The sequence below is a fragment of the Aotus nancymaae genome, unplaced genomic scaffold, assembly GCF_030222135.1.
Source record: "Aotus nancymaae isolate 86718 unplaced genomic scaffold, 86718_ANA_hifiasm-v0.15.2.pri h1tg000021l, whole genome shotgun sequence".
Taxonomy (NCBI): domain Eukaryota; kingdom Metazoa; phylum Chordata; class Mammalia; order Primates; family Aotidae; genus Aotus; species Aotus nancymaae.
This window is the reverse complement of record NW_026988433.1, coordinates 4,606,450-4,632,564: the sequence shown is the minus strand read 5'-3', so window position 1 is coordinate 4,632,564 and position 26,115 is coordinate 4,606,450. Positions and strand designations below refer to the sequence as shown.

The 26,115-nt window shown below is 49.7% G+C and overlaps 1 protein-coding gene across 1 annotated transcript in view; it reads left to right on the top strand.

Moving 5' to 3' along the window:
• TMEM132C (transmembrane protein 132C) overlaps nucleotides 1-26,115 on the top strand; it is a 280,537-nt gene that overhangs the window by 166,317 nt on the left and 88,105 nt on the right. Inside the window, exon 3 of the mRNA XM_021668938.2 lies at nucleotides 23,352-23,535. Within this exon, the coding sequence (XP_021524613.2) occupies nucleotides 23,352-23,535 (184 nt within the window). The remainder of the gene's footprint in view (nucleotides 1-23,351; nucleotides 23,536-26,115) is intronic.

Sequence of the window (26,115 nt, the reverse complement as noted above, 5' to 3'; positions counted from 1 at the left end):
CCAGGCTCCCCCCAGGTTCCCTTCTCTTATGGGCCATTTAACTGCAGGGTCCTGGCCCTGTCATTTGTCTCCATTCTTCAAGAATCAGGAGGCCTGGGCCCTTCTCAGGGGGAGCAGCTGCCCTTGGCCTCTGAGGATCATGTTTTCCTCTGTAGCCAGCCTATCTCTGCAGTGGGGTTCCCTGAAGCCACAGCCACAGTCATCCCAATTCTCATGGTTCTTCTCTCTCTCTCTCATCTTCTTTCTTTTCTTCTCTATCCTCTTTCTCTCGTTTCTTCTCTCCATCTTCCTTTTCTCTCTCTCTCTCTCCTCCCTCTCCCCTCTCCCTTCTCTCTTTCCCTCTCCCCTCTCCCTTCTCTCTTTCCCTCCCCATCCTCCTCAAAATTAAAGTAAGAAACTGATGTCTCCCTGGGTGGAGTGGGAGCTGGTTCCTTCCACTCTCCAGGGAAGCCCATGACAGGTGTGACCTCCCTCCCACTTTGCAGATTTTGGCGTGGAGACACTCACACAGCCAATCCATGGAGCTCAGGCTTTGAGCTGGGTGTGCGTGATTCCTGCATGAGAACTGGAGTCAAGCAGATCTGGGTTCAGGTCCTGCTCCGGGAGCCCTGTGGCCTGGGGCAGGTCCTGATTCTGCATGAGTCTGGTGTCTACTTTATAGCATTGTTTTGAGAACTGTGTGAGCTGAGGCATATGGAACACCCAGCACGGGGCACCTGCCCCATAAATCCTGGTCTCCATCTCTTTCTCCACTCATTCCACAAGGGTCCAGTCCACTGAGCAATTCTGAAGATGAGGACGCAGCACAGGGGTGAATGCAGACTCCTTCCCTCGCCTGTGCAGCTCCAACCTCCAGAGCCTTTGAGCTTCCATCTCTCATCTCATCACAGCCCTGCACTTTCTGCTTGCCCACAAAATCATGGAAGGAACGCTGGCAGGTGTGGTAGGAGCCTGAGCTCCAGCCTCTGACTCTCCTGAGTTAGGGAGCTATAGGGCTCCTTCTGTACCCCTAACATAAGGCCTGCTCTCAACGCCCTCACAAAAATCCCACTGAAAAAACAAGAGGGGACAAAGAAATCAGCCAAAAACAGCCCCCACCTCCACCACAGGCGACCCTGGCCTCTGTGGAGTCTGAGAATCATTTGCTCCTGGATCAGCACCAAGCCCTTCCCCACTGCCCAGCTTTGCACAGCCTCTTGGCAGCGTCCCCACCCCTGGGAGGCCAGGTGAAAGGAGCTGTGCCCGTGCAAATCCACGTCAGCTGACGTCTCGGGCACATTGCTCAGTGCTGGGCCACGTGCTACGGGCTGCACAGTCAGCACGGAGAGCCACTGTGACTCTCCTCCCATCCCTGCCCCCAACCCCACATACAGTGGGATGAAAGCTCCACGGGACACAGGGTCTTTGTTTTATGGCTGCTGTGCCCCCATTCCTCAAGGACCACATCGCCTACTGCAGGTGCTCGGTGGGCGTTTCTTGAAAGAATGCACATGGCACAGTGCAAATGGAGGGAGCCAGGGCCCTCCCACCCCTGTGCCTGGAGAACCCGGAGCCACCTCCCTCCCGAGCAAGGCTGAGAAAGAGCGGCTGTCACGGTACAGGGAGGCAGCTGGGATTGAAACTGTTTTTCAACAAGGATGACGGTTCCCATTTCCAGTGTGAACACAGTATTATTCAATTCCCCGCAGCCCTCAGTCCAGGGAGCCCACCTAAACAGAGTTTACTCTAAGACGAAATTGCAGCCTTTAAACTGATTTCTCGGAGGATGCGGTTCATTTCAGAATCTTCGCTCTCTATGTGGGCAGCTTCCAAGACACCTAAGAATGGCTTTTTCCAAATTGGAGGTCCCCTCGGATTGCTGCAGCAGAACAGCTACGGCTTCAGTGCCTGTGATTTGAAAAACACCCCTAGCTGTCCGTCCCAGCTGCCGGAGGGAAACCGGCTTCGGTGGCAGCCGTATCCCTTACATCCGAGGAGGGCAAGGTGCTGGCCGGTCGGCGTTCCTTTCTTAGGATGGGTCACCACGGTCGGTGACCACGGTCAGAAGGCAACACTGCTCCCCGGAGAACAGTGCGGGGAAGTCTTGTTTTGATCCTCCATTTATTTTTCCATCCACTGCATTTTTTCCTGATGCCTGACTCTCTTGCTGAAGGGAGAGGGAAGAGGGGGGAGAGGCCCGCAGAGGAGACCTTCATTCACAGCCTCTGCCTGCATTTCAAGCCAGGCCGCCTTGGCATCAGAACACGAGGAACTATGTAGATGAAAGAGTTTGACATGGCTCCCAGGTAACCCGAGGGAGGTAGGACTTCGTGGTCTGAAGCGACTTTTCTCCAGGCCCTGGCTTCCCAAAGTGTTGGTGCGAAATGCCACTGGAGTCCAGGGCATTAAGGCACAGCATGGAGCTCATCTGGCCGTCTTACCATCCCCGCCTTTCGCTAAGGGGGAAACTGGGCCCAGGGAGGGGCAAAGGTAACAGCCAAGCCAGGTGTAGCAGTCACGGTTGTTGGTTATAAAACAACAGAACTAAATCTGGCTAACATAAGCCAAAGGGACCCATGCGGTGACGAGGAGGAGGTCACGGGTCCTGAGAGGCAGCAGGACGCACTTGGGGGGTGAGACCCAGAGGCCAGGCGGCAGCTGCCCTTGCCAGGGCCTCAGGCAGACGGGTCAGCCAGCACCACCCGTGGCACTGACAAATGCAGCCCTTCCCCCTTTTCTTCCTTCCGTGCAACACTTATTGGAGGACCTAGAAGGGACATCCACTTGGTGACGCCACACTGACTGTAAAAATGGGAAAGGGAGGAATCAGCTGCTTCAGCTTTAAAATAAGGGAGCACCCCCCAGAACGCAGCCTCCCATCACAGCTCCATACGGTAGGAGAAGGGCCATTTCCCAGGAAAGCAATGTCCTGCCGCCATGCCGTTAAGTCAGGCGGATGTGGGGAAGCTCCGCCATGAGAAACATCCACTCTACCAGGGCCAGCCGCCCACTTTCCCATTCCTGACCCCCGTTCTCCCCATCATGCTGGGCTGTCACTTACGAACGTCCTGGTGCCATGGCAGCAGGGCTGGAAGAACCGGCCTTCCCCTCACCACGCACAGCAGCTCCAGCAGACTGAAACTCCACCACGCAGGGCTCTTCCCACTGAAGACTATCTGTTAACACCGGTTTTGTCAAGTGCTTTGTCATCTCTGTGCGACCAGCAACTTGGGTGACTAAAGACTTCACCGTCTTCGAAGGAGGCTGTTCTTTTCAGCTCATCTGTTTTCTATTAAGGATGCTTTCAGGGCATTTCATAATGGCTTTTCCTGAACTGGGGATGCTAAGTAGCCCTGCCTTTCAACAGTGCACCCCCAGACATCAGTTTCCTTCTCTCCACCTTCTCCTCAATTTACTTTTGCTTCTCCAAATGAGCGTAACCAGTTGGCTATCTCCTGCAGCGTTGCCAATAAGTAAGTTTACACGAGCGTTGGTCGGTGCAGATAGCCGTGCTATCCGAAGAAAATTAAGCTGGGGACACGTGCAGTGGCTCACATCTGTAATCCCAGCACTTTGGGAGGCTGAGGTGGGCGGATCACTTGAGGTCAGGAGTTCGAGATCATCCTGGCCAACATGGTGAAACCTCGTCTCTACTAAAAAATAGAAAAATTAGCCAAGTGTGGTGGCACATGCCTGTGATCCTAGCTACTCAGGAGGCTGAGGCAGGAGAATTGCTTGAACCCAGAAGTTGGAAGTTGCAATGAACCGAGACTGTGCCACTGCACACCAGCCTGTGTCTCAAAAAAAAAAAGACAGAGAAAGAGAGAAAGCAAGAAAGAAAGAAAGAAAAAATGAAGCTGGAAGCTAGAACAAAGCAATGTAAATTCATTCTTTTATTACTAACGAATACAGATGTATTCCTCCCCTCCTATACTTCAGGCATTATTCTAAGCCTTAGGGTCACAGCAGTGACCAACACAGTTTCTCCTCCGGCGCTGCTTACATCTTAGCAGAGAAGACGGAAAATGAACAAAGGAGAAGCAAACAGGATTTCCAGTGGTGTTCAGGGCAGCAGTGACGACCTAGCACTGTGATGGTTTCTGGAACCGCAGGCCTTGAGGTGGGTGTTTAAGTGTTTGACAGTGTCGACTTCTGTGTGGAGCAAACAAGCAGAGTCGCTGGAGGAACGGCAAGTGCCTGCGTGGGAATGAGCTTGGTGTGTTTGTGGAGCAGACACAGATCGCAGGGTAGCTGCAGCTTAGCGATCAAGGAGAGGGGGAAAGCAAAGGCTGAGATCAGAGGGAGCGGATGCGTCCAAGTAGAAGATTTCGGGGGCTCCCCAGAGCATGTCCTCCCAACGCAACACCTTCTCAAAGATTTTTCCTTTTTTAAAGATAAAATGTTGACCTGGCAGTCATTAAGACTACATTTTTAAAAATGTTAGAGGAGGCTGGGCACAGTGGCTCATGCCTGTAATCGCAGTATTCTGGGAGGCCAAGGCAGGTGGATGATTTGAGGCCACGAGTTCAAGAACAGCTTGGCCAACATGGCAGAACCCCAACTCTACTAAAATAATAATAATAATAATAATAATACAAAAATCAGCCAGGCGTGGCGGCACACACCTGTAATCCCAGCTACTCTGGAGGCTGAGGCAGGAGAATCACTTGAACCCAGGAGGCAGAGGTTGCAGTGAGCCGAGATCATGCCCCTGCACTCCAGCCAGGGCAACAGAGCAAGACTTGGTCTCAAAAAAAGAAGTTAGAGGAATGAGTGTGGAAGACAGCTGCCACAGCAATGGGGTGCAAAGCCCCAGCTTGCTCCCCAGTGTTAGAATGTGTCTGGCCTGTGCGCATTGCACCCCAGGACCTGTGCTCTTCTTTCAGTTCCTCAGAATGTCTTCACTCCCAGTGGCCCTTCTTCCTGAAACACCCTGCCTCTTCCCCGAGCTTTCTTCATTTATTGTTCAGCTTTTAGCTCAAAGGCCCTGAGACATCAGGGAAACCTCTAACCCCTGGGTTTAGCTGTCTTAATTTTAGGGATTATGCCAGGCTTTCTTCATATCATAGCCCTTGCCACCTCTTACTATAATGCTGGGACCATGTACCGCTGAGCTAAAGGTGGGGCCTGGGTGAGGTTTGGGTGGGAGTGTGTTCCATGGTGGTTTGCTTAGTCTCAGTCCATTTCCTGCCCTTTCTTCGCTCAGTGACCCCTGCAAACTGCATTTTCTGGGCCCCTTGCCAACTGGATTTCGGCTGCATTTAGCCAGCAGGAGGCACTGGTGGGAAGTTGGCCATGGGAAGGAAGAAAGAAACTCGGGTGTTTCTTGGCTTCTGCTTCTGATGGTGACTCTGGCAGGGCCCCGTTCCTCTGTGGCTGCAGCTCTCACAGGGCAGCTCCCAGTGTAGACCCAGCTCTCATCCAACGAATTTGCCCCTGGGGTCATCACCCCCACCGTTTGTTCCTTGACCCTGAAAGTAGAAGCATCTTCCTCTTGTTGATAATCTCAGGTAACCTGACTTTTCTGTTCCTTCTACACCTTTATAACTAGAATTAAATCCCTGCTGCAGAACTGCCTGGGATGGGCTTGGTATTCCTGCCTGATGAGCAAAGATTGAAAAGCACCCAGTGATCGAGCCCTTCCAGGTGCTAGGGGACAGGGCCTTCCTGTGGCGCTGGAAGCCTGGGGCAGCGCCAGCGGCCAGGACACCTGGGCCTCTGCCGTGTTGCTCCGGAGGAGACTGTTGCCTTGCTGCTGCCGACTTTCGTGCAGAAATAGGATCTCTATGTTTGAAACTCTTCCCTTAAAAAAAATGCTTTTAAATTCTGGCTGCATGTAGGGATACCCTAGGAAGCTTTACCAAAATGAAAAGTGGTACCCATGCCCACCACAGATCAGCTGAATCTGCAAAGGAGAAAGAGAAAAGGAAGGTTTTTTTTTAAAGCAGTAGTGTTCTTCTGAAGCTCACCAAGTGATTCTCTCATGCAGCCAAGGTTGAAGACCTTGAACAAGAAGACAGAGATTGTTAGTGTAAATTATTCCAGAATGAGTATAATGTGGACCCTGAAATGGTTTGGCTGTGTTGCCACCCAAATCTCATCTTGAATTGTAGTTCCCATAATACCCACATGTCGTGGGAGGGACCCGGTGGGAGGTAACTGAATAATGGAGGTGGTTCCCCCCTTGCTGCTGTTCTCGTGACAGTGGGTGAGTTCTCGCGAGATCTGATGCTCAGTCCTTCTCTTTGCTGTCGCCTTGTGAAGAAGGACTTATTTACTTCCCCTTCCACCATGATTGTGAGTTTCCTGAGGCCTCCCCAGCCACGCTGAACTGTGAGTCAGTTAAGCCTCTTTCCTTAACAGATTACCCAGTCTTGGGTATGTCTTTATTAGCAGTGTGATTAACAGACTAATACAGACCCTTAAATACACAGGAAAGTGCTGCAGCGAGAATTGGATGGCTTTCTCAAGTCAAGTGGGCCCATGCCTGCTTGGGAAATGCCTTTGCAGCTGGCCGCCCCAGGGGAACCCAGGGACGAGAGCAGAGCAGCCCCAAGACTTGCTTCCTCCCAGTGCACTCTGGTCGGTCTCCTCGTGTGTCTTTAGCCAAACAGATGGGGAGCTGATCGCAGGTGTGAGGGAACTCCCCGTGGCGGTCTGGGACCCACCATGAACCACAATGATTCGCTTCTGTACGTCTCCCACTGTGCCTGGCACAAATCTGGTGCCTGATGAATGTTTGATGGATGGATGAATGGATGAATGAGTTGGAGACTGAGTAGAGAAAGCCTTCTGCTTTAAAAGTAAAAACTGTATCCCCCTAGGGCCTTTTAGTCTTAGCAGTTAGTGCTACCACAGGGACCCTCAACCCATCAATTATGAACATTAACTGTAAATTATGCTTTTGCATAGTTAATTCAGCCTCTTCATTCTGTGTTTAGTAGTGCTCAGCAGGCATAAAATTCAATAGCAAGCTTTGGAGCAAATCCAGCTTCTGTGTTCTGTGATATTTTGAAAATGCAAAGTTTTAGGAGTGGACCTTGGAGCGTGTCTTTCCTGGAAGGTCTCCAATGAGCTCTGCGTCTCGCTTCCCTCTTGGAATGGGCTCAACCCTTCTGGAAAGGCTGATAGCTTCAAAGGATGCGTCTGTCCCCCTCTCCAGTTATGTAGAGAGGCCGACTCCCTTCTTGAGTAAAAATGAATACCAGCCTGACTTGTGGAGGAAAGAAAAGTGTGACTATCAGGGCACTTGGCTCCTGGAGCACTTACCCAGTCATTCTTCATGCAGCAACCATTTGCTGTGCACTTGCTACGTACGAGTCCATGCTGTGATGTATTGCGAGGCAGTAACGGGGAGTGGAACGGTGTCCTCGCTGTCGTGGGGCTCATCACGCCAGAGAATGGAGGAGGAAGATGGTGAACACCAAATGCTTAGAAATACACCCTGCACCCAGGCCGCACACCTAATGTGGCCGAGTGAGTCCCATGTAACCAGGGTGGATGTCGTGAATAAGTGAGCCGTGGATGGCAGGGGAGAATGCCGAGACGGGGGAGCCCTGGGGAAGAGCACAGGCAGGGGCACTGAGGTGGAGGGTGCTTGGCGGGTCTGAGTTGTCTTAAGATGGGTGGAAAAACCTGGTGAGAGGTAGGGAAGGGGATCAGTGCACTGGTGGCAGAGGAACAGCTCATTATTAGGTTGGTGCAAAAGTAATTGCAGTCTTTGCCATTTACTTTTAGTGGCAATAACTTTTGTGCCAACCTAGCATCAGAATTTGGAAGGTGAACGCATTACAGATCCTGGGGCCAGGCTCGGAATGGTCATCTGATGAACATTCTGAGTTTCCTGATATTCATAGTTTCTTTCCTGTGATCCCAGCACTGTGGGAGGCTAAGGCAGGAGGGTCGCTCAAGGCCAATAAACAAGCCTGAGCAATGTAGCAAGACCCTGTCTCCCCAAAAACATTAAAATTAAGAAAATTAGTTGGGCATGGTGGTTAGCACCTGTAGTCTAATCTACTGAGGATGCTGAGGTAGGACGATCACTTCAGCCCAGGAAGTCGAGGCTGCATTGAGCTACATTGGCACCACTGCACTCCAGCTTGGACAGAGCAGGATCCTGTCTCTAAATTAAGAAATAAAGGTTTTTAAGCCATATTCCTCTTCAGCTCACCAATGAATGAGTGCATTTCCAATCTACAAGCTCCAGCATGCAAAACACTCTGTGCGACCCTATTTCTCCATTAGTCAATACCCTTGGCATCTCCCCCCATTCTACCTGGTGGCAGAAAACTTCCTCTCGCTCATTCCAGGTCCGGTAAGGCATTTCAAGTTGAAACTCAGTTGATTCAGCCTCTCAAGCTTTGCCTGATCTGCCCAGGATTGGCCTGGGAGGGCAAGTTTATCATGGCACTGAGCAGTGAGGGAAATGTTAGATCCTAGGTATTCACTCTCTTGTGGCTTCCTTTACAGGGATGTACAATTCCATCACTTAGCCTTGACGTTCACGGAGATATCCACATTTCTACCTAGTCCCCGATACACGCTCTGTGCCGTCTTCGCCACTCCACCCATTCCCCCTGCAAGAAACTGAGGCCAGGTTTACACTTGCCTCAGGTCCTGCCTCAGCTGTCTTGAGTGACCTACCCTGGAACTAGGCCCACGGCCCGCTGCTCTCAATACCATTTGGGGCTTTAGGGGCCTGGGATTAGGGCAGCTTCTTCTGAGTTCCTCTCTGCTCCTGGCATCCCAAGCTAATCCTGATCTACCTCCACCACTCGCTGCCGGCAAAGTGCAGAGGAGACTTTGGGATCACGTGGGAATGAGCAAGAGGACTCTAGAAATCAGAACCTTCATCTGTTGCTGCTTGACAAGGTGTCCCAAGGTTACTGGTTCCAAACACTTATTTGATATTTCTCACAATAAATCAGAGTTTTCTGGGCAGTTCGTCTGTTGGAGCTGTACCCATCTGGTGCAGTCACTTGGGGTTGGCCTGGCCAGGCTTCTCCCCTCTCCAGGGGCTCCTGCATCTAGAGGTCTTCATGCCACATTGGCTTCAGCGGTGCTCCGAAAGAGAGTGCAAAAAGCAGCTAGAAGGCTCCCCAAGGCCCTGGAAATTTTTCAGCATCACCTCTGCAGCCTTGCAGGGGCTGACATGAATCCCAGGGCCAGCCGAGATTCAAGCGGGTGAGGGGACAGATGCCCCTCTTGGTGGGCGGCACAATGGAGTCCCCTTGCAGATGGGTGGGCACACTGGGATAGGTGGAATCTGAGACCACTTAATAACTTACCACAGGGTCTAACAAAAGATCAAATGCCACTTTTAGCAGTTACAGCAGAGGCAGTGAGCACAGGAAATGGTCCAAGTCCGGGTCGAGCTCCGCCCTGCACAGGACCTGCACCCACTCACGCGTCTCCCTTCCAGCAGGCCCTCCGTGCCTGGTTTAGTCTGGGCAGGAGTGGTTGTTGGGCAGAGGGCTTGGTGATTATTCTCCCCAAAAGTTTTCTTCACTTGCAGCCAGTCTACAGCTTACTTTATTCACTTTTTTACCCAGGAGCCTTGCATGTTACCTCTCTTTTCTTCCACTGCACTGGCTTTTCTGAGGGCAACAGCAGCCTCCTTGCTAACTGCCAGGACTGGGGCACAGTAAAGAAGCCCAGTCAGTCACCAGTGAGGAAAAGTGCTTGGTTATATTTCACAGCATCATATAAAACCGTGCAAACTAGGGTGTCCATGAGCAGCAGGAGGCAAGTTGGCGGCCCTGAGAAACAAAGCCAGCATTGAAGAATTCTGCATCCTTAAGGAAAGGGCCCCGACTGTGGTCAGGCCAGCGTGGAAGTGGGTCACCTGGCTGCTGTGGGATGGGGAAGCGTAGAGGACAGGGAGTGTCGAGACAGGTTGTCAAAGCTGCAGGTTTTCCTTCTGTGCCCCTCTCCCTGGTGGAATTTGCCTCTCCCATCCAAAGCCTTTCCAGCAAGGAGCTTGTATGAATGAGGGTTCCCCAGAGTCATAGCACCAATGGGATAGGTGAGTTGATAGATATAGATTTAGATAGACAGATTTATGGATACATTGGATGGATGGGTAGATAGATTTGATTGATTGATGAATAGATAGGATGGCTGGATTGAAGGATAGATAAAATGGATAGAGTGATTAATTGATTGGTGGATAGACAGGATGAGTGGATGGACAGATAGATGGATGGGTGGATAGAGAGATAGATGGATAGACACATAATATAAATGGATAGATAGATTGTAGATGGAGGGATAAGTGGATGATAGATAGCTAGATAAATAATGGATATAAGATAGATAGATAGATAGATAGATAGATAGATAGATAGATAAGATAGATAACAGATGGATGGATAGATACTAGATGGGTAGATATGGATAGATAATAGATAGATGATAGATGGATAATAGACAGATAGATAAATAAATGATGGATAGATGGATAACAACTGATAGGTGGATGTATACATAGATAATAAATAGATGGCTACATAAATAATAGATAAATGGATGGACAGATGGGTGGATAGATAGATAATAGATGAATGGATGGATGGATGGATGGATGGGTGGATAGAAGGATGGATGGATAGATGGATGATAGGTAGATGGGTAGATGACTGATTTATAGATAAATTATTTATTATGGATAAATAGATAATAGATGGATAGATGGATGGATAATAATAGATACATAGATATATGATGGATAGATGGATAGACATATGGATAGATAGATAAATGATGAATAGATGGATGATAGACAAATGATAGATGGATAGATAATAAATGGATAAATGATAGATGATGGATAGATAGATGGATAGATAAAACATGGATGGATAGGATACATAGATAATAAATAGATAACAGATAGATGGGTAGTTGGATGGATGGATGGATGGATAGCTGACAGATTGTAGATAGATAGATGGATGAATGGGTAGATGAATGGATGAATAGGTAGGTAGGTAGATTAGATAGATAGATAGATAGATAGATAATGAGGAGTTGGCTCACGAAATTATAGAGGATGGCAAATCCTGAACACTGCATTTTTCAAGCTGGAGACCCAGGAGAGCCAGCAAAGTACTTCCATTCTGAAGGTGTGAGGACCAGGAAAGACAATATTTCATTCTGAGTCCAAAGGCGGGGGGAAAAAGTGATGTCCCAGGCGATCAGACAGCAGGAATTCCCTCTTACCTTGAGGAGAGTCAGCCTTTTTGTTCTGTTTGGGTTTTCAGTTGATTGGATGAGGTTCACCACATTGTGGAGGGCCAAGAGCTTCACTCAGCTGAGATGCTAGTTTCACCCAGAAACACCCTCACAGACACACCCAGAATAATGTTTGCCCAAATGTCTGGGCATCCTAAGGCTCTGTCGAGGTAATGCATAAAGTTAATCATTGCAGAGACTAAATGGGACTGAAGGACGGGGGTGCATGAGGGGACTGTTGTGACAGCCTTCCAGACCCTCAGTGGCATCACATTAAACCAGCTCCTGAGGCATTGGCGGGGGAGAGGGAAGTGGGAGAGGACAGTTTCGTGGCTGAGGTACCACTGGGTCTTCTCTCATTCCACACCGCCCCCCCTCCATTTTTTTCTTTTTTGAGACAGAGTCACTCTGTTGCCCAGGCTGGAGTGCAGTGACATGATCTCGGCTCCCTGCAACCTCTGCCTCCTGGGTTCAAGTGATTCTCCCGCCTCAGCCTCCCAAGTAACTGGGACTACAGGCGCATATACCACCATGCCCGGCTAATTTTTTGTATTTTTAGTAGAGACAGGGTTTCACCGTGTTAGCCAGGATGGTCTCCATCTCCTGACCTCGTGATCTGCTCGCCTCAGCCTCCCAAAGTGCTGGGATTACGGGTGTGAGCCACCACTCCCAGCCCCTCATTCCCCTTTTTATTGCTTCAGGTGTCTCCTAAGGTCCTGGGCAGCAAGGCCGGTTTCCCACACTGGAGAATTTACACTCCTTGGAGAGCGAGATATGGAAGGGTCCTCGTCAGGTTCCTCGAACTTTTGAGGTCATTTGTGGGAGTCTTTAGAGCTTCCATGCACCCAGCTCCATCTTCTCTGAGAACCACTTTTGAGAGATTCATCATTTTTCCGCAGACCCCTCTGTCCCACATGTTAATTGTTTCTGAAGGGCTGGACTCAGTGCCCACTTTGGGCTGGCCAGGGCCCACCCACGGGGAGCCTGCTGGGGCCAGGGGCCATGTGAAGCCAAGACACCCGAACCTCCGAGGCCTTCTCGGCAGCTGCACTTCCTCAAGTGTGACCTCATTTAGCTCAAGCTTCAGCTGCTGCAGAATGGCTGCACGACACACTTCTGGTATGCGAGGCCCATGCAGGCCACCTGCTCTGCTTCAGGAAGTTGCATCCTGCATGGAAAATAAAAACCATCAGCCTCGCAAGAGCACAGCGGACCCCTCCCCCATGTGGCTGGGGTTCCCTGGAGGCACCGCCAGGGGCTTTCACATGGGAGGGGCCTGGAAGAACGGGAAGCTCCCATGGTCTCTCCCCTCTCTCAGGGGCTTCCTTTCATCCGTGGTCTCTTCCCCCTGCCCGTATTTCCCTCGCTGCCCAGCCTCCTTTCTTAATTGGATTCACTTCAACATTTACCCAGTGGGAGATTTCCCATTTAAAAAAAATCCAAACTTCGGTTTTATTCTTAGAATTTCTGGAAACACGGGGCGCAGGTTTGCACCTGGCTGTGGTGGGCTAGAGCTGGGAGGCAGCTGCCCCTAAATGTGGCAGAGGGCCTCTAGTGTGTCACAGCCTCCGTCAAGGCCTGTGTGTGACACTCAGCGCAGTCACCTGCATTCCACCTGCCTGACTTTGCAAGGCATTTGAGTTTGCGGACCCTGCCGTGGATGAATGCCCCTCCCTGCCTCTCACCCCCACTCCGGGAGACTCAGAAAAGGGGCAGGCCTCGGTTCCCGGGCCTCTCTCATGTATTGACAAACTTGTCAGAGAGTGGATCTTTTCTCGAATTTTTAAAATTCATTTTATGAATATGAAGCCCTGTTATTGCTGGGGCTCACCAGTAAACAAAACAAGTTTTTAAAACCCTTTTACGAGGCTTCATTTTAGAAAACAGGAGCTGGAAGAAGTCAACAGATAGGAATAAGGAAAATACAGGACAGGTCTGGAACTGGAGGCAGGAGCTGTCGCTGAGAGGGTGATATGGGGGCCCATGTGAGCTGAGACGTAAGGGAGGTTGAGGAAGCCTCCAGACGTGTGAAGGGAGATTACTCCAGGCAGAGGACGGAGCAAAATGCAAAGATCCTAAAGCAAGAATGTTCCTGGAGTGTTTGAATCTTTGAGGAGACCAGTGGGGCTGGAGGAGAGTGAGCAAGAGGAGGGGTAGGGGGGTCCCAGGGTGAGGGGTGGGGGGGGGTCCCAGGGTGAGGGGTGGGGGGGGGTCCCAGGGTGAGGGGTGGGGGGGGGTCCCAGGGTGAGGGGTGGGTGGCGCCGGTCAGGCTCAGCTTCGCACGCCCTGGCGAGGACTTCGGCTTTAGCAGAGTGCGATGGGAAAGCTCTTGGAGGTTTAGGCCGGAGAAGTCTCATGGCCCGAGTCACATTTCAGCAGAATTACTCTGGCTGCCGCGTGGAGGAGAGATGCATGGGTAGGGGAGTGGGTTTGGGCAGAAATGGGCATCCCAGATAGGAGGGACTGAAGTGACCCGGGTGAGAGATGATGGTTGCTTGGGCTGCAGCAGTCGTCATGAAACTGGCGAGACATGCTCCGGTTCGGGATGTTTTCAGAATAATGCTGATGGATTAGACGTGGGATGTGAAGGGAAGAGAGAATTCAAGAATGACTCCTGGCAATTTTAGCTGCGTTTACTCCTCACACAACGATGTGATAGTCACAGCTACCACCATTGTGGAGCATCACCTATGTGCCCGACTCCTTGGGTGTGCGAGGTATGCACATTTATCTCTCTAATACGCACAGCACCCTGCAAGACCAGTCTGTGTATCCCATTTCACAGATGAGGAAACTGAGGTTTTGAGAGCGTGAATCACAGGAGTAACGTCTCAAGGCTAGTAAATAATTAAATGTGGGATTCATACACAGGGCGTTGACTCCAAAGCTTGTGGTCACACTCTCCCACTGTGCTGCAGCAAGGAAAATAAATAACAGGGCCAGGTCTAGCCAAATTTAGGGGCAGGAAGGGATGCACATGTGATTCCTAGAAAGACCAGTTCGATCAGAACCTGGGGAGCTTGGGTAAAGGCTCGCTGCTAACCTGGTACCTTCAGCAAACCTTAGGACACATGGCCTTAGAAAGATAAATGCACTGAAGTCTTGCTGGGTTATTAAGCAGGAGAAATAATTGCAGCAATAGTAAGAGCTTCCACTTGGTGGGTAGCTGCTACCATATGCACTAAGCTTTACACTTGTGCTATGCTATTCATCCTTGCGACAAACAGCCTCACAAAGGTGGGCTTATTACAGGTCAAAACCCGATTCTTCTAGAGGTGAAGTTAAAGGCTCTTAAACATCCCTGCATATTAGAATCACCTGGGGATCTCTTAAGACTCCCAACAGCCAGGCCCCACTTCAGACCAGCGAAAGCAAGGTCTCTGAGATGGGACCCAGGCTCCAGAATTATTTGTGTGTCACTACGGTTGAGAACTAGTGGGTTAAGTAATTTCCCCAAGGTTACCCCTCTGCTAAATAGCGAAGTCAGAATTCCAACCCAAATATGTTCATTTCAGAACCCAGAGCTGTAAGATCTACCCAACAATATCTCTGCATAGAAATTAGGAAGTCAAAGAAAAAAATGAAAGTGAAAATCTTGTTAATCACAGAGAGAAAACACTTCTGTGTAGAGCAGGAATTCTCAACATTGACAACACATTAAAACCACTTAAGTTTAAAAAATACTAATGTCTGAGTGTCACCTCTCAAGATTCTGATTCTGTTAGTCTAGGTAGACACAGCTATTGATAGTTTATGTTTTAATTTCCCCAGGTAATTATAATATTCAGCCAGGATGGAGAGCCCCTGCTTGAGAGGATGGGGAGGCTCGGGTTTCTTCCATGAGGACTGCAATTCTTTTAAGCAGTTTCACTGGCATCTGTATGATTCTCAGTACTCTCTCTCTCTTATTTCGTCTTTTCATACATTGTCTGCTTCTGTAAATTTTTAGGCTTTAGGGAATGTGGTAGCGAGAAATAAAATGTGGGTTTTGGTTTTTTTCTTTTTGAGACAGGGTCTCATTCTGTCATCCAGGTTACAGTGCAGTGACCAGATCTCAGCTCCCTGCAACACTGTAACCCCCACCTCCCTGTAACACTGTAGCCCCTGCCTCCCTGTAACACTGTAACCCCCGCCTCCCTGCAACACTGTAACCCCTGCCTCCCTGTAACACTGTAACCTCCGCCTCCCTGTAACACTGTAGCCCCGCCTCCCTGTAACACTGTAACCCCCGCCTCCCTGTAACACTGTAACCCCCACCTCCCTGCAACAGTGTAACCCCCACCTCCCTACAACACTGTAACCCCCGCCTCCCTGTAACACTGTAACCCCCACCTCCCTGTAACACTGTAACCCCCACCTCCCTGTAACACTGTAACCCCCACCTCCCTGCAACACTGTAACCTCTGCCTCCCTGCAACACTGTAACCTCTGCCTCCCTGTAACACTGTAACTCCCGCCTCCCTGTAACACTGTAACCTCCGCCTCCCTGTAACACTGTAGCCCCCGCCTCCCTGAAACACTGTAACCTCTGCCTCCCTGTAACACTGTAGCCCCCGCCTCCCTGTAACACTGTAACCCCTGCCTCCCTGTAACACTGTAACCCCCGCCTCCCTGTAACACTGTAGCCTCCGCCTCCCTGTAACACTGTAACCTCCGCCTCCCTGCAACACTGTAACCTCCGCCTCCCTGCAACACTGTAACCTCCGCCTCCCTGTAACACTGTAGCCCCCGCCTCCCTGTAACACTGTAACCCCCGCCTCCCTGTAACACTGTAACCCCCGCCTCCCTGTAACACTGTAACCTCCACCTCCCTGCAACACTGTAACCCCCGCCTCCCTGTAACACTGTAGCCCCCGCCTCCCTGTAACACTGTAACCCCCGCCTCCCTGTAACACTGTATCCCCCACCTTCCTGTAACACTGTAACCCCCGCCTCCCTGCAACACCGTAACCCCCGCCTCCCTGCAACACCATAACCTCTGCCTCCCTGCAACACTGTAACCTCTGCCTGCCTGCAACACTGTAACCTCTGCCTCCCTGTAACACTGTAGCCCCCGCCTCCCTGTAACACTGTAGCCCCCGCCTCCCTGTAACACTGTAGCCCCCGCCTCCTTGTAACACTATAGCCCCCGCCTCCCTGCAACACTGTAACCTCTGCCTCTCTGCAACCCTGCAACACTGTAACCTCTGCCTCTCTGCAACACTGTAACCCCCGCCTCCCTGCAACACTGTAACCTCCGCCTCCCTGCAACACTATAACCTCTGCCTTCCTTCAACACTGTAGTCCCCATCTCCCTGCAACACTGTAACCTGTGCCTCCCTGCAACACTATAACCTCTGCCTCCCTGCCACACTGTAGTCCCTACCTCCCTGCCACACTGTAGTCCCCACCTCCCTGCAACACTGTAACCTCTGCCTCTCTGCAGCACTGTAACCTCTGCCTCACCAGGCTCAAGGGATCCTCAGACCTCAGCTTCACAATAGCTAGCACCACAGCCTGCACCACCACGCTGGCTAATTTTTAGTTTTAGTTTTTTGTTTGTTTGTAGAGACAGAGTTTTATCATATTGCCCAAGCTGGTCTTGAACTCCTGAGCTTAAGCCATCCACCTGCCTTGGCCTCCCAAACTGCTAGGATTACAGGCATGAGCCACCACGTGCAGCCTGTTTGGCTTTTCAAATTTGAACTCATAATGTAATTCAAGGATGCTTGGAAATAGGATGACCTTCATACGCTTTGCTCCTCCCTGCTGCTTGTCTCTGTTATCCCACACCCTGAGCTAGGCACAGAGAGTGTGGATGAAGGAGGGACTCCCTCTGTAAAAGGCCAGATTCTTTCTCACTCCCCTGGCATATTGAATCCAGGAGTGTTAGCTCAGCTCAGCCATTCAGAGATCCTTACTCAGACTTTTGAATGGGGGATCCTTAAGGCAAAGACTCAAGAACAGGAGAACGTTAGTTTTGACATCAGCAGCACTGTCCTCTCTAGAACTGGCATCTGAGGTTCTAGCTCTGTAGCCCTCCTTTGTTCCCACCTAGGCCCCATGCCCATTTCTCCAGTCTGCCTGGTAGTTTTGAGGCATTTGTTCCATTCTCTTTTCCTTGTCAATCAGTGCAAGGTGTTTTCTGTGGCTTGCAACTTGCACCACCAAGGGACTTGCCTCAGCACCGTGGAGAGATCCCAGAGAGCCATCGGATGTGAGTGTTGACATTAGGGTCAATGGGACTTTCTAAGAAAGCCTTTCCCAGCGAGGAAACGTGTGTCCTCACCTTCATGAAATACTCATGAGGTGGAATGGACAAAGTAACGCTGCGTCAAGTGATTCTCTTCTCCTCAAGTGGCTTCTCTATGAGAAGGTTGATCTTTATTTTGTTAGCCTCTTTCCTTTCTGTGGGCACTAAACTGTCAACCAGTTTTGGAGCTAAAATCCCTAACTCCCTGTGCCAGGGAGGTAAAGTCCTTTTGGCTTTTAACACACCCCAGACTCAATTTTCTTACCAAATAGACTCCGACAGCTAAGAGGTTTGGTAAATTAGGTTTCCAGTGCTCCAAACTTTATTGTGACTGTTGGGGGAATTTATTTGCTCTTGAGTAAGAGCTTTTTAAGCTGATTTTTAAAATTTAGTTCAAGAGTTACCGCAAGAAATCTACAGTATTGATTTAGCAAGTGATGGTTCTTGGGTGCTCTCCGGAGTCACTTAAGTGTTTAAATTCCTCTTTATTACTCCAGCAGCATCACAAGCCCCATATGAGTGGATGTGGAAGACTGTCGGTCTCTTCAAGGCAAACCTTAGCAAATATTTCAGTCTGATTAGAGTCAGCAGAAAGGCCTGACCACAGAAGAACTGAAAGAAGAAGATTTCTTATTTTTTTAGTGTCTATCTGCCACACAGTGTGCATTATGGCATTGCGTCTGACAGAGACAAGCACTCAGGAAATGCACTGTATGCAAATCCTACTGAATCCCAGTGCTCAGTGAACAGTTGAGAGCCTGACCTCCACTGTGGCTCATTCTCAGGAATCTCCTGGACCAGCCTTCAAGATTGTGTCTGAATGGTGGCTGTAGACAGCCAACCCTAAAGTCACTAAGCCTGAGCATGATGTCAAGTCCTGCTAAAAACAAGAAATGGACAGAATGTACTGATGCTTGCTGGCACCGAGTTTTGTTCTAAGTACTTTGACTTGTTCATTCATAACAACTCTGAAATGAGAGGGATTAACACCCTCATTTTGCAAATAGAGAAAATGAGGCAGAGTTGTCCAGTTGTTCAGCCAGTGGCTGGGGAAGCCAGGCTGTGAGTCTGGAGGCCTGTCTGACGCCCGCAGCATGAATCCCGACACGTGTACACCGCTTAAGGAGCCATGGCTTTTCGTCTAGGTTCAAACTGCTGACTTTCTCCTCTCTCCTTCCCTCTCTCACTTTCTTCCTTGCTTCTCTTCTCGCTTCCTCAATTCATTTCTTGCTTCATTTCTTATTTTCTCTTTCGTTATTTCAATGAAATGCTTGTGGAGGCCTAATGTAGATAACACATCAGCTTGGAGGTGCTTTCATCGCAACAGGAGTCTGTCGGGGGTGGGAGCGGGGTTAGGGACTGGCTCTAGCCCCGTGGCCACTGCTGCCTCAGCCCTGGAGCACCAGGGGTCCTTGGCACTGCAGTCGGTGAGTCACCACATGCATCGTTTTTTAGAAGACATCTTCCACCTCAGGTCACAGCATTTCTACAAAATGCTTTTGCCAGAATATGGAGATGCTGGAGTGAAACCTTCTTCTAAGCCACAGGCAGGAAACTGAGAGTCAGCAGAGATGTTGTCTCAGCTACACCATGGTTAAAAAGCGAAGGTTCTTATAATTTAAAATCCAGGGATTTTAGAGAAAAAAGCCAAGATTCCCAACTTCTCTGGAAAAATCTTCTGCTATCCAGCAGTCATCCCATAAGTCAGCAAGGACAGAGTGGAGAAGCTCCCTTAAAATGCCGAGAGCGGAACCAGCAACACCAAATTGCCAGTCACTCATCTCCACAAAAGGGTCAAATTTCGAAATAGGGTTACATTTTCTTTAACTTAGATATATCATACTATGCATTTTTTAGAGACGAAGAAGACAAGCCTGTGTGGGGATGGAGAAGGGGTAGGAAAGAATATGAATGCACAAAAGGAAAGAAACAAGGGCATTGGTCCTGTGTCTTCCCAGAGGAATTCCTTGTCTTGTGTCAGAATGTTTAATCCTGAGGCCTCCCGGGAGCTCATTTCTCTGTCGGGTCAGTCTGGTCTGACCTTTGGTCTATCACACACATTCCCAGGGTCCCTGTGGACACAGAACTATCTCTTCTTCTTTCTGTCTGAGATCTCCAACTCCCTGAAAGACTGATGTCAGTGTTCAAGCCAGACCCCTGCCCCCAGTGCACCAGGGAGCTTGCCCTGATGTCACCCTGACCTAGAATTCTGTGCAGCTGCCAGAAAGCTGGAGCTTTCATCCACTTTTGAAATTTATATATTTTTTTTCCATTCTGAAACTAAGATTAGGTTTAGTTGGCTCACAGGTGGTGGGCATCAGACTGGGAGCTGCGGAATGTTTCAAACGGGACCCTGCTGAGTCTCTCCCTTCTGTCTGTGGTTGAGGAACAGGTTGAAACTCTTTCTGGCTGCAGAGGTTCGAGAGTGTCTGTGCTGGGCACTGGTGCAAAATGAGAACCTCAGCCACCACCCCAGCGTTTGGATTTGAATTTGGAATAAAGCATGCATGGAACCTGGTCCAGTGCCTAGCACAGAGGGGGTATATTGTCAACAGTCACATGTTATTTTTATTCTTATGCCAACTATAACAAAACGCTTTAAGGAGGTCACCTCACTCCTCACAAAAATCACATAACAATGTCTTTCAGGCCAAAAGGAAAAATACGGCTTCTCTTTTCTCTTGTCCTTGACTGTGCCTTTCTTAATGCCCTTCGTTAGCATAATCGCAGTGGCTGCCGCTGGAACATGAGAACTCGTGCTGGCTGCTTTTCCATGCCTCGTTCCTCCCTGTACAATGGGAATGCCATTATTTCAGGCTTCTAGATGGTGCCACTGAGTCTCGGAGAGATGATGTGAGTGGTTGCAGTGATCACAGAGCTTTGTAAGAGAGTGAAGAGAGGTGCAGGCTGAAAGCTCACTGCAGCCTCTGTGGTGCTCTGCCAGTATGGGCGCCCCTTTGGGACTGAAAGGGGGTCTTTGGACAGCTGGATGTTTGCCACGTCCAGTACTAAGGGAAGTAATGATTTGCTGAGTAGAGTCACTCAAGTAGCCATGCAGCTCCTGGACGGCGCCAGTACTGGTGGCCAGTTGGCAGATAAGGAGAGTCAGGTCCAGGTGTGCTTGCTAAGAAGACAAGATTAAACTCCCTGGAATGCAAGACGGTCTGCAGGTCAGCAGTGAGAGGACCTCCTGGATGTTGAGTTGTGCAGGCTCAGACCCCTCTGGGCCTCAGCTGCTGGACCAAGAACACGTCTCTTAGTTTGGAAACACTCTAGACCCAAGACACCTCCCCCTCATTTTTAAAGACCAGCAATTCATGCTCGAGATTCACAGCCCCTAGCTTGATAGTCAAGACCTTGGATTTCTTTTCCCTCCCAGGGGAATCTCTAGCATCTCGTAAATCATGATTGTCTGGGCCCTACTCCTGGCCCTGCGGACTTCAGGAAGATTCATGAGTCCCAGTGCTTTTGTTTGATGCAGTAACCTTCCCATTACGTCCTTCCCCAGCCACTGAGCGGGACTGAGGGTGATGTGGTGGAGAGTTAGCATTCTGGCTGTCAATCAAGCCCTGAAGATTGAATGGTGTATGTACCCAATATTAATGCCCCAGCAAAAGGAAGCGTTTCACTGCTACTCTTTATGTTGGCACATGCTTGAGATGCAGTTTTTAAGCGTATTTGGCATTTCTTTCTTGATGTGCCATGGAAAAATCTCCTTTCATTCACCTGCAAACATGTAGCCTTCCAGGATGCCAGCCTGAGGTCTTGCTGACCATTGACCCACCACTTATCGCCATCCTTAGCCATCAGCAGAGGGCACTGGAGCCACCTCGGGCTGGATGCTAAGGCTCACCAGAACCCTGGCCCCCTACAAACCCAGCTTGGTGCCCGGCCATGCCCTGCCTTCTTGTTTCCACCAATAGCAGTTCTATTGACTCAGTAGCTCTGGAAAGCCCAGCCAGCTTCCCCTCCTCTGACCTTCTGTAGCCAATACTGGCAAAAGTTTTCTGTAAAGATGTGGATGAGAAATATTTCAGGCTTTGCAGGCTCTACATTGACGGATGCAGTTACTCAACCATGTTCTTGTAACACGAAAGCAGCCATAGGAAACCGTAAAGGAGCAGGCCGGGCTGTACTGCAGTGAAATGTGACTCAAAAAATAGGCAGCTGGCTGCATCTGGTTCACAGGACACAGCTTGGTGTCTCCTGCCCTAAGGAAAAAAAAAAGATGAATAAACAAACAAAAATAAAACTGTTGGAGCCTTGTGAGGTCGTGTTTGATCACCAGCTGTCTTAGGTGAGGATCTGTAAAGAGCACTGGACTGGGAGACAGGAGATGCTACATTTTATGTTGACTGCACTACCCAGCTATGTGACTGTGGGCAAACCTTTTTTCCTTTTTTGGCTTTAATTTACATTTAATCTAAAAAATGAAAAGATTTGGACCACCAGTAGTTCCTGAAATACATGTATGTCAAATGCATGGAATTGGTCAGAATTTTTAGTTGCGAAGAGGCTGTTTAGCTAAATAGTCCCTCTAAGCAGAAGAGGTGTCATTAAAGGATACTAGGTAATTCAAATAATCTCTAGGAGAACCACTGAATTGAGTATGTTTACTGCACAGCCAGGGACAGGGCAGCCAGGGATAACACAGACAGAAAAGATCCAGCCCCTGCAGAAGACTTTGTGGTGGAAGTACCACTGTCACCCCTTGGCCTGGATGCCAGGGGCACCCCACAGCTGCCCCAGGAGAACCAGGGCCACTGTGCTCACCAGAAAACCCCAATTCCCTTCCTGGCTGCTTCTCCAGAACCCATTCTCCCTCTTAAGTCCCAAATGAGTGAGTCTGACTGGAGCAAACTCTGCTTCAATCCTGCATCGAGCAGCAAGGGGGCCTGAGAATGTAGTTTAGGCCCCTCAGCCCCTAGAGCAGTGGAGGACAAGCAGAGGGGGGTGAAGGTGCTGTGGAGTGAGTGGCCCACAGCAGCAGTCCCCAGCCTTTTGGGCACCGGGGACCAGTTTTGTAGAGGACAATGTTTCCACAGATTGGGGTGGTGGGGGAAGGATGGTTTCAGGATGATTCAAGTACATTACATTTATTGGGCACCTTATTTCTATTATTATGTTGTGATAATAATGAATAAATAATGAATATTGAATAATGAACTCATTATACAAGTCACCATAATGTAGAATCAGTGGAGCCCTGAGCTTCTTTTCCTGCAACTGGATGGTCCCATCTGGGGGTGATGGGAGACAGCGACAGATCATCAGGTATTCGATTTTCATAAGGAGCGTGCAGCCTAGATCCCTCACATGCACAGTTCACAATACGGTTCGTGCTCCTATGAGAATCCAATGCTGTGGCCAATGTGACAGGAGGTGACGCTCAGGTGGTCATGCCAGCTGTGGGGAGTGGCTGTAAATAGAGGTGAAGCTTCACTCGCTTACTCATCGCTCACCTCCTGTGCAGCCCTGTTCCTAACAGGCCATGGACTGGTGCTGGTTCACGGCCCAGGGGTTGGGGATCCCAGCCTAAAGCATCTGCCGCATCTACAGAACTGAACAGAGGCCATTCAGGTGCACACTGCAGGTGTGACATAAACTGGCTTAATGTATCATCTGCAGAGCTGGTGATAACCATTCCAAGGGCCTCATCAGCACAGTCACAGGTTACTGCTCAGTGTTGAAGATCCTTGGCCCGTATCCCTAACTTGTGGGTGCTTCTCTGTCCCAGCTGCCAGTCCTTACCTTGTAGGTGGTTCCATGCCCCAGGCATCCCCACCAAAACCCCAGAGCCACCCCCAAAAGTGCTTTCTTTGTTTTTATCTTCTGGGTACGATTATGAGGGAGAGAAGGATCCTTTGAATGAAGTTGGCTTAAAGCCATTTTCTTTTCTCTTTTCCAGAAGCAACAGTTTATTCAATGAGGTTGTGCAGATGAACTTTGAAATAGCCAGTTTCAGCAGCCTTTCGGGGACTCAGCCCATCACATGGCAGGTGGAATACCCGCGGAAGGGGACCACAGACATCGCAGTGTCCGAGATCTTCGTCAGCCAGAAGGACCTGGTGGGCATCGTTCCCTTGGCTATGGTGAGTCCTGAATTACCATGGACGCTCCTGCATTCAGCCACCTGATCGCATCCTGTGTCCTTGCTATCTGTCATGGGATATTTGCTGCAATGGTTTTATGGAGTGTTTACTTTCAGTTTCTCCTCTTACCCCACCCTGGAAGTTGCAACTTTTCATTAGCCTGGCCTTTCCCAACTTTAGTCATAAAGTGTAGTCCAGCAAGTCACAATGATTGCTGGAGGTGGAAGTGAGCACCTGTTATTTTGAGACGCTCCCCAGGTGATTCCAGCGTGCACCCAGAGTTGGAAAACCCTGAGCTAAAAGGACCGTCAGCTTTGCTATCTTTCTGCAGACTTGGCTCCTTCCTGCTGCCCACTCCATGCTTGAGACACATGCCCCTTCATCTCCTCTTTGCTTAGGATGATGGGGCTCACTCAGCATTGAACTCTCACTGGGCTCACTGGACTGCAAGGTCAACCTGAAATATAGAAAGTAGATGAGTGACATTGGGCTTGAGTAGTGCAGCACCCTCTGTCTGACTCACAATATGGTCACTCTTCGATTACTATTAATAGTGTGCACTGATGAGAATGTGTACGCAAACATGCTACTTGCATGAATTGTGTCATGAGAAATGGATTCATCAGGATTACGAGAAATGGGTTATTCAGGATTCTTTGGGTTATAAAGGCTACAGACACAACCCAACTTAAACTTGGCTCACGTAACTTTAAAAGTCTAGAAAAGTGTTTCCCAAACACTGTTGTTCATGAGGATCACATAAACATTTTGAGTAGATGCCCATCCTCGCTTGGGAGGTCTGGGTTGGGAACTTATTTTTCAAAGCTCCTAAGCCGTGCTAGTGTGTCTGGTCTGCAGACCACACTTGAAGTGCAAATGATGTGGTCTGGATGTTGGCTTCTTTTCCTTTCTTAGCTCGCTGTCCTCTTTGTTAGTCACAAGGTGGCCCCGGCAATGCCATACTGGCTTCTTCACAGCATCACGTCCAGCAAGAAATGAGTGGAAACCTCATTGCCAATCGCTCCAGCAAATCCTTTGGAACAGGGACTGATTGGAACTGATTGGCTTGGGTCATGAGCCTAACCTGAAGTCAATCACTGAAATCAAAATAATGCGTTGCTCTTATTGGCCGGTCCTGGGGAATGTATCACCCTGGGGCAGGTGTGGAATCAGGTGGGGCTGGTGTGGAATCAGGTGGGGCAGGTGTAGCCTCAGGTGGGGCAGGTGTGGAATCAGGTGGGGCAGGTGTAGCCTCAGGTGGGGCAGGTGTGGAATCAGGTGGGGCAGGTGTAGCCTCAGGTGGGGCAGGTGTGGAATCAGGTGGGGCAGGTGTAGCCTCAGGTGGGGCAGGTATGGAATCAGGTGGGGCAGGTGTAGACTCAGGTGGGGCAGGTGTGGAATCAGGTGGGGCAGGTGTAACCTCAGGTGGGGCAGGTGTGGAATCAGGTGGGGCAGGTGTGGAATCAGGTAAGGCAGGTGTGGAATCAGGTGGGGCATGTGTGGAATCAGGTGGGGCAGGTGTAGCCTCAGGTGGGGCAGGTGTGGAATCAGGTGGGGCAGGTGTGGAATCAGGTAAGGCAGGTGTGGAATCAGGTGGGGCAGGTGTGGAATCAGGTGGGGCAGGTGTGGAATCAGGTGGGGCAGGTGTAGCCTCAGGTGGGGCAGGTGTGGAATCAGGTAAGGCAGGTGTGGAATCAGGTGGGGCAGGTATAGCCTCAGGTGGGGCAGGTATAGCCTCAGGTGGGGCAGGTGTAGCCTCAGGTGGGGAAGGTGTGGAATCAGGTGAGGCAGGTGTGGATTGAGACTAAGAGCCTATGCATCATGGAAAAATCTGGCTTTCACTGAAAGACAGGGAACAGATGCTGGTCAGACAAGACAGCAGATGTCCACCCCAGAAGGTATCATCTACCACAAAGATCTGTAAACACTGTGAGGTTAGAGAATACTTCCTTTTGGCTTTTTATGTCCTAGAACAGAGGTCAAAAAACAACAGCCTGTGGGCCACATCCAATCTGCTGGCCAGTTTTTTACACCATGCAAGCTAAGAATGGCTTTAATATTTTTAAATATCTACATTTTTAAATGGTCCTGTCTGGCTACTTGGTATGCTCAGTTCTGCCTCTTGGCTCATACACTCTAAAATTTTTATTATCTGGACCTTCAGAGAGAAAACGTGCAGACCTGTGTCCTAGAACACACACCCGCATCGGTTCTGGACTACAAATGCTCAGTTTCAGTCTTACCTATTTCAGAAGAATAAGACATTCAAATACGTTGAAAAGGAAAAGCCATCTTAAGAATGTGAGATATCATAATGGCCCTTTTCAAGGGAGCACAAGTCTTCCTTGGATGGATGTTTTATTATTGGGGGTGCTGTGTTTTTGTAATGCCTTTAAGGTAAAGGGAAGGGAAGTGACTACTAAGGTCTGTACTCTTGTCAGGATCCTTTTGTTTGCAAGTAAATGCCTGTGAATTCAAACAAGCTTTATCCAAAAGTTCATTGATAAACAAACATCTTCGCAGCACCAGCATGGAGTTCTGGGCTCTGAACACTGGATTTGGGTGCTTATGCAGTGACAT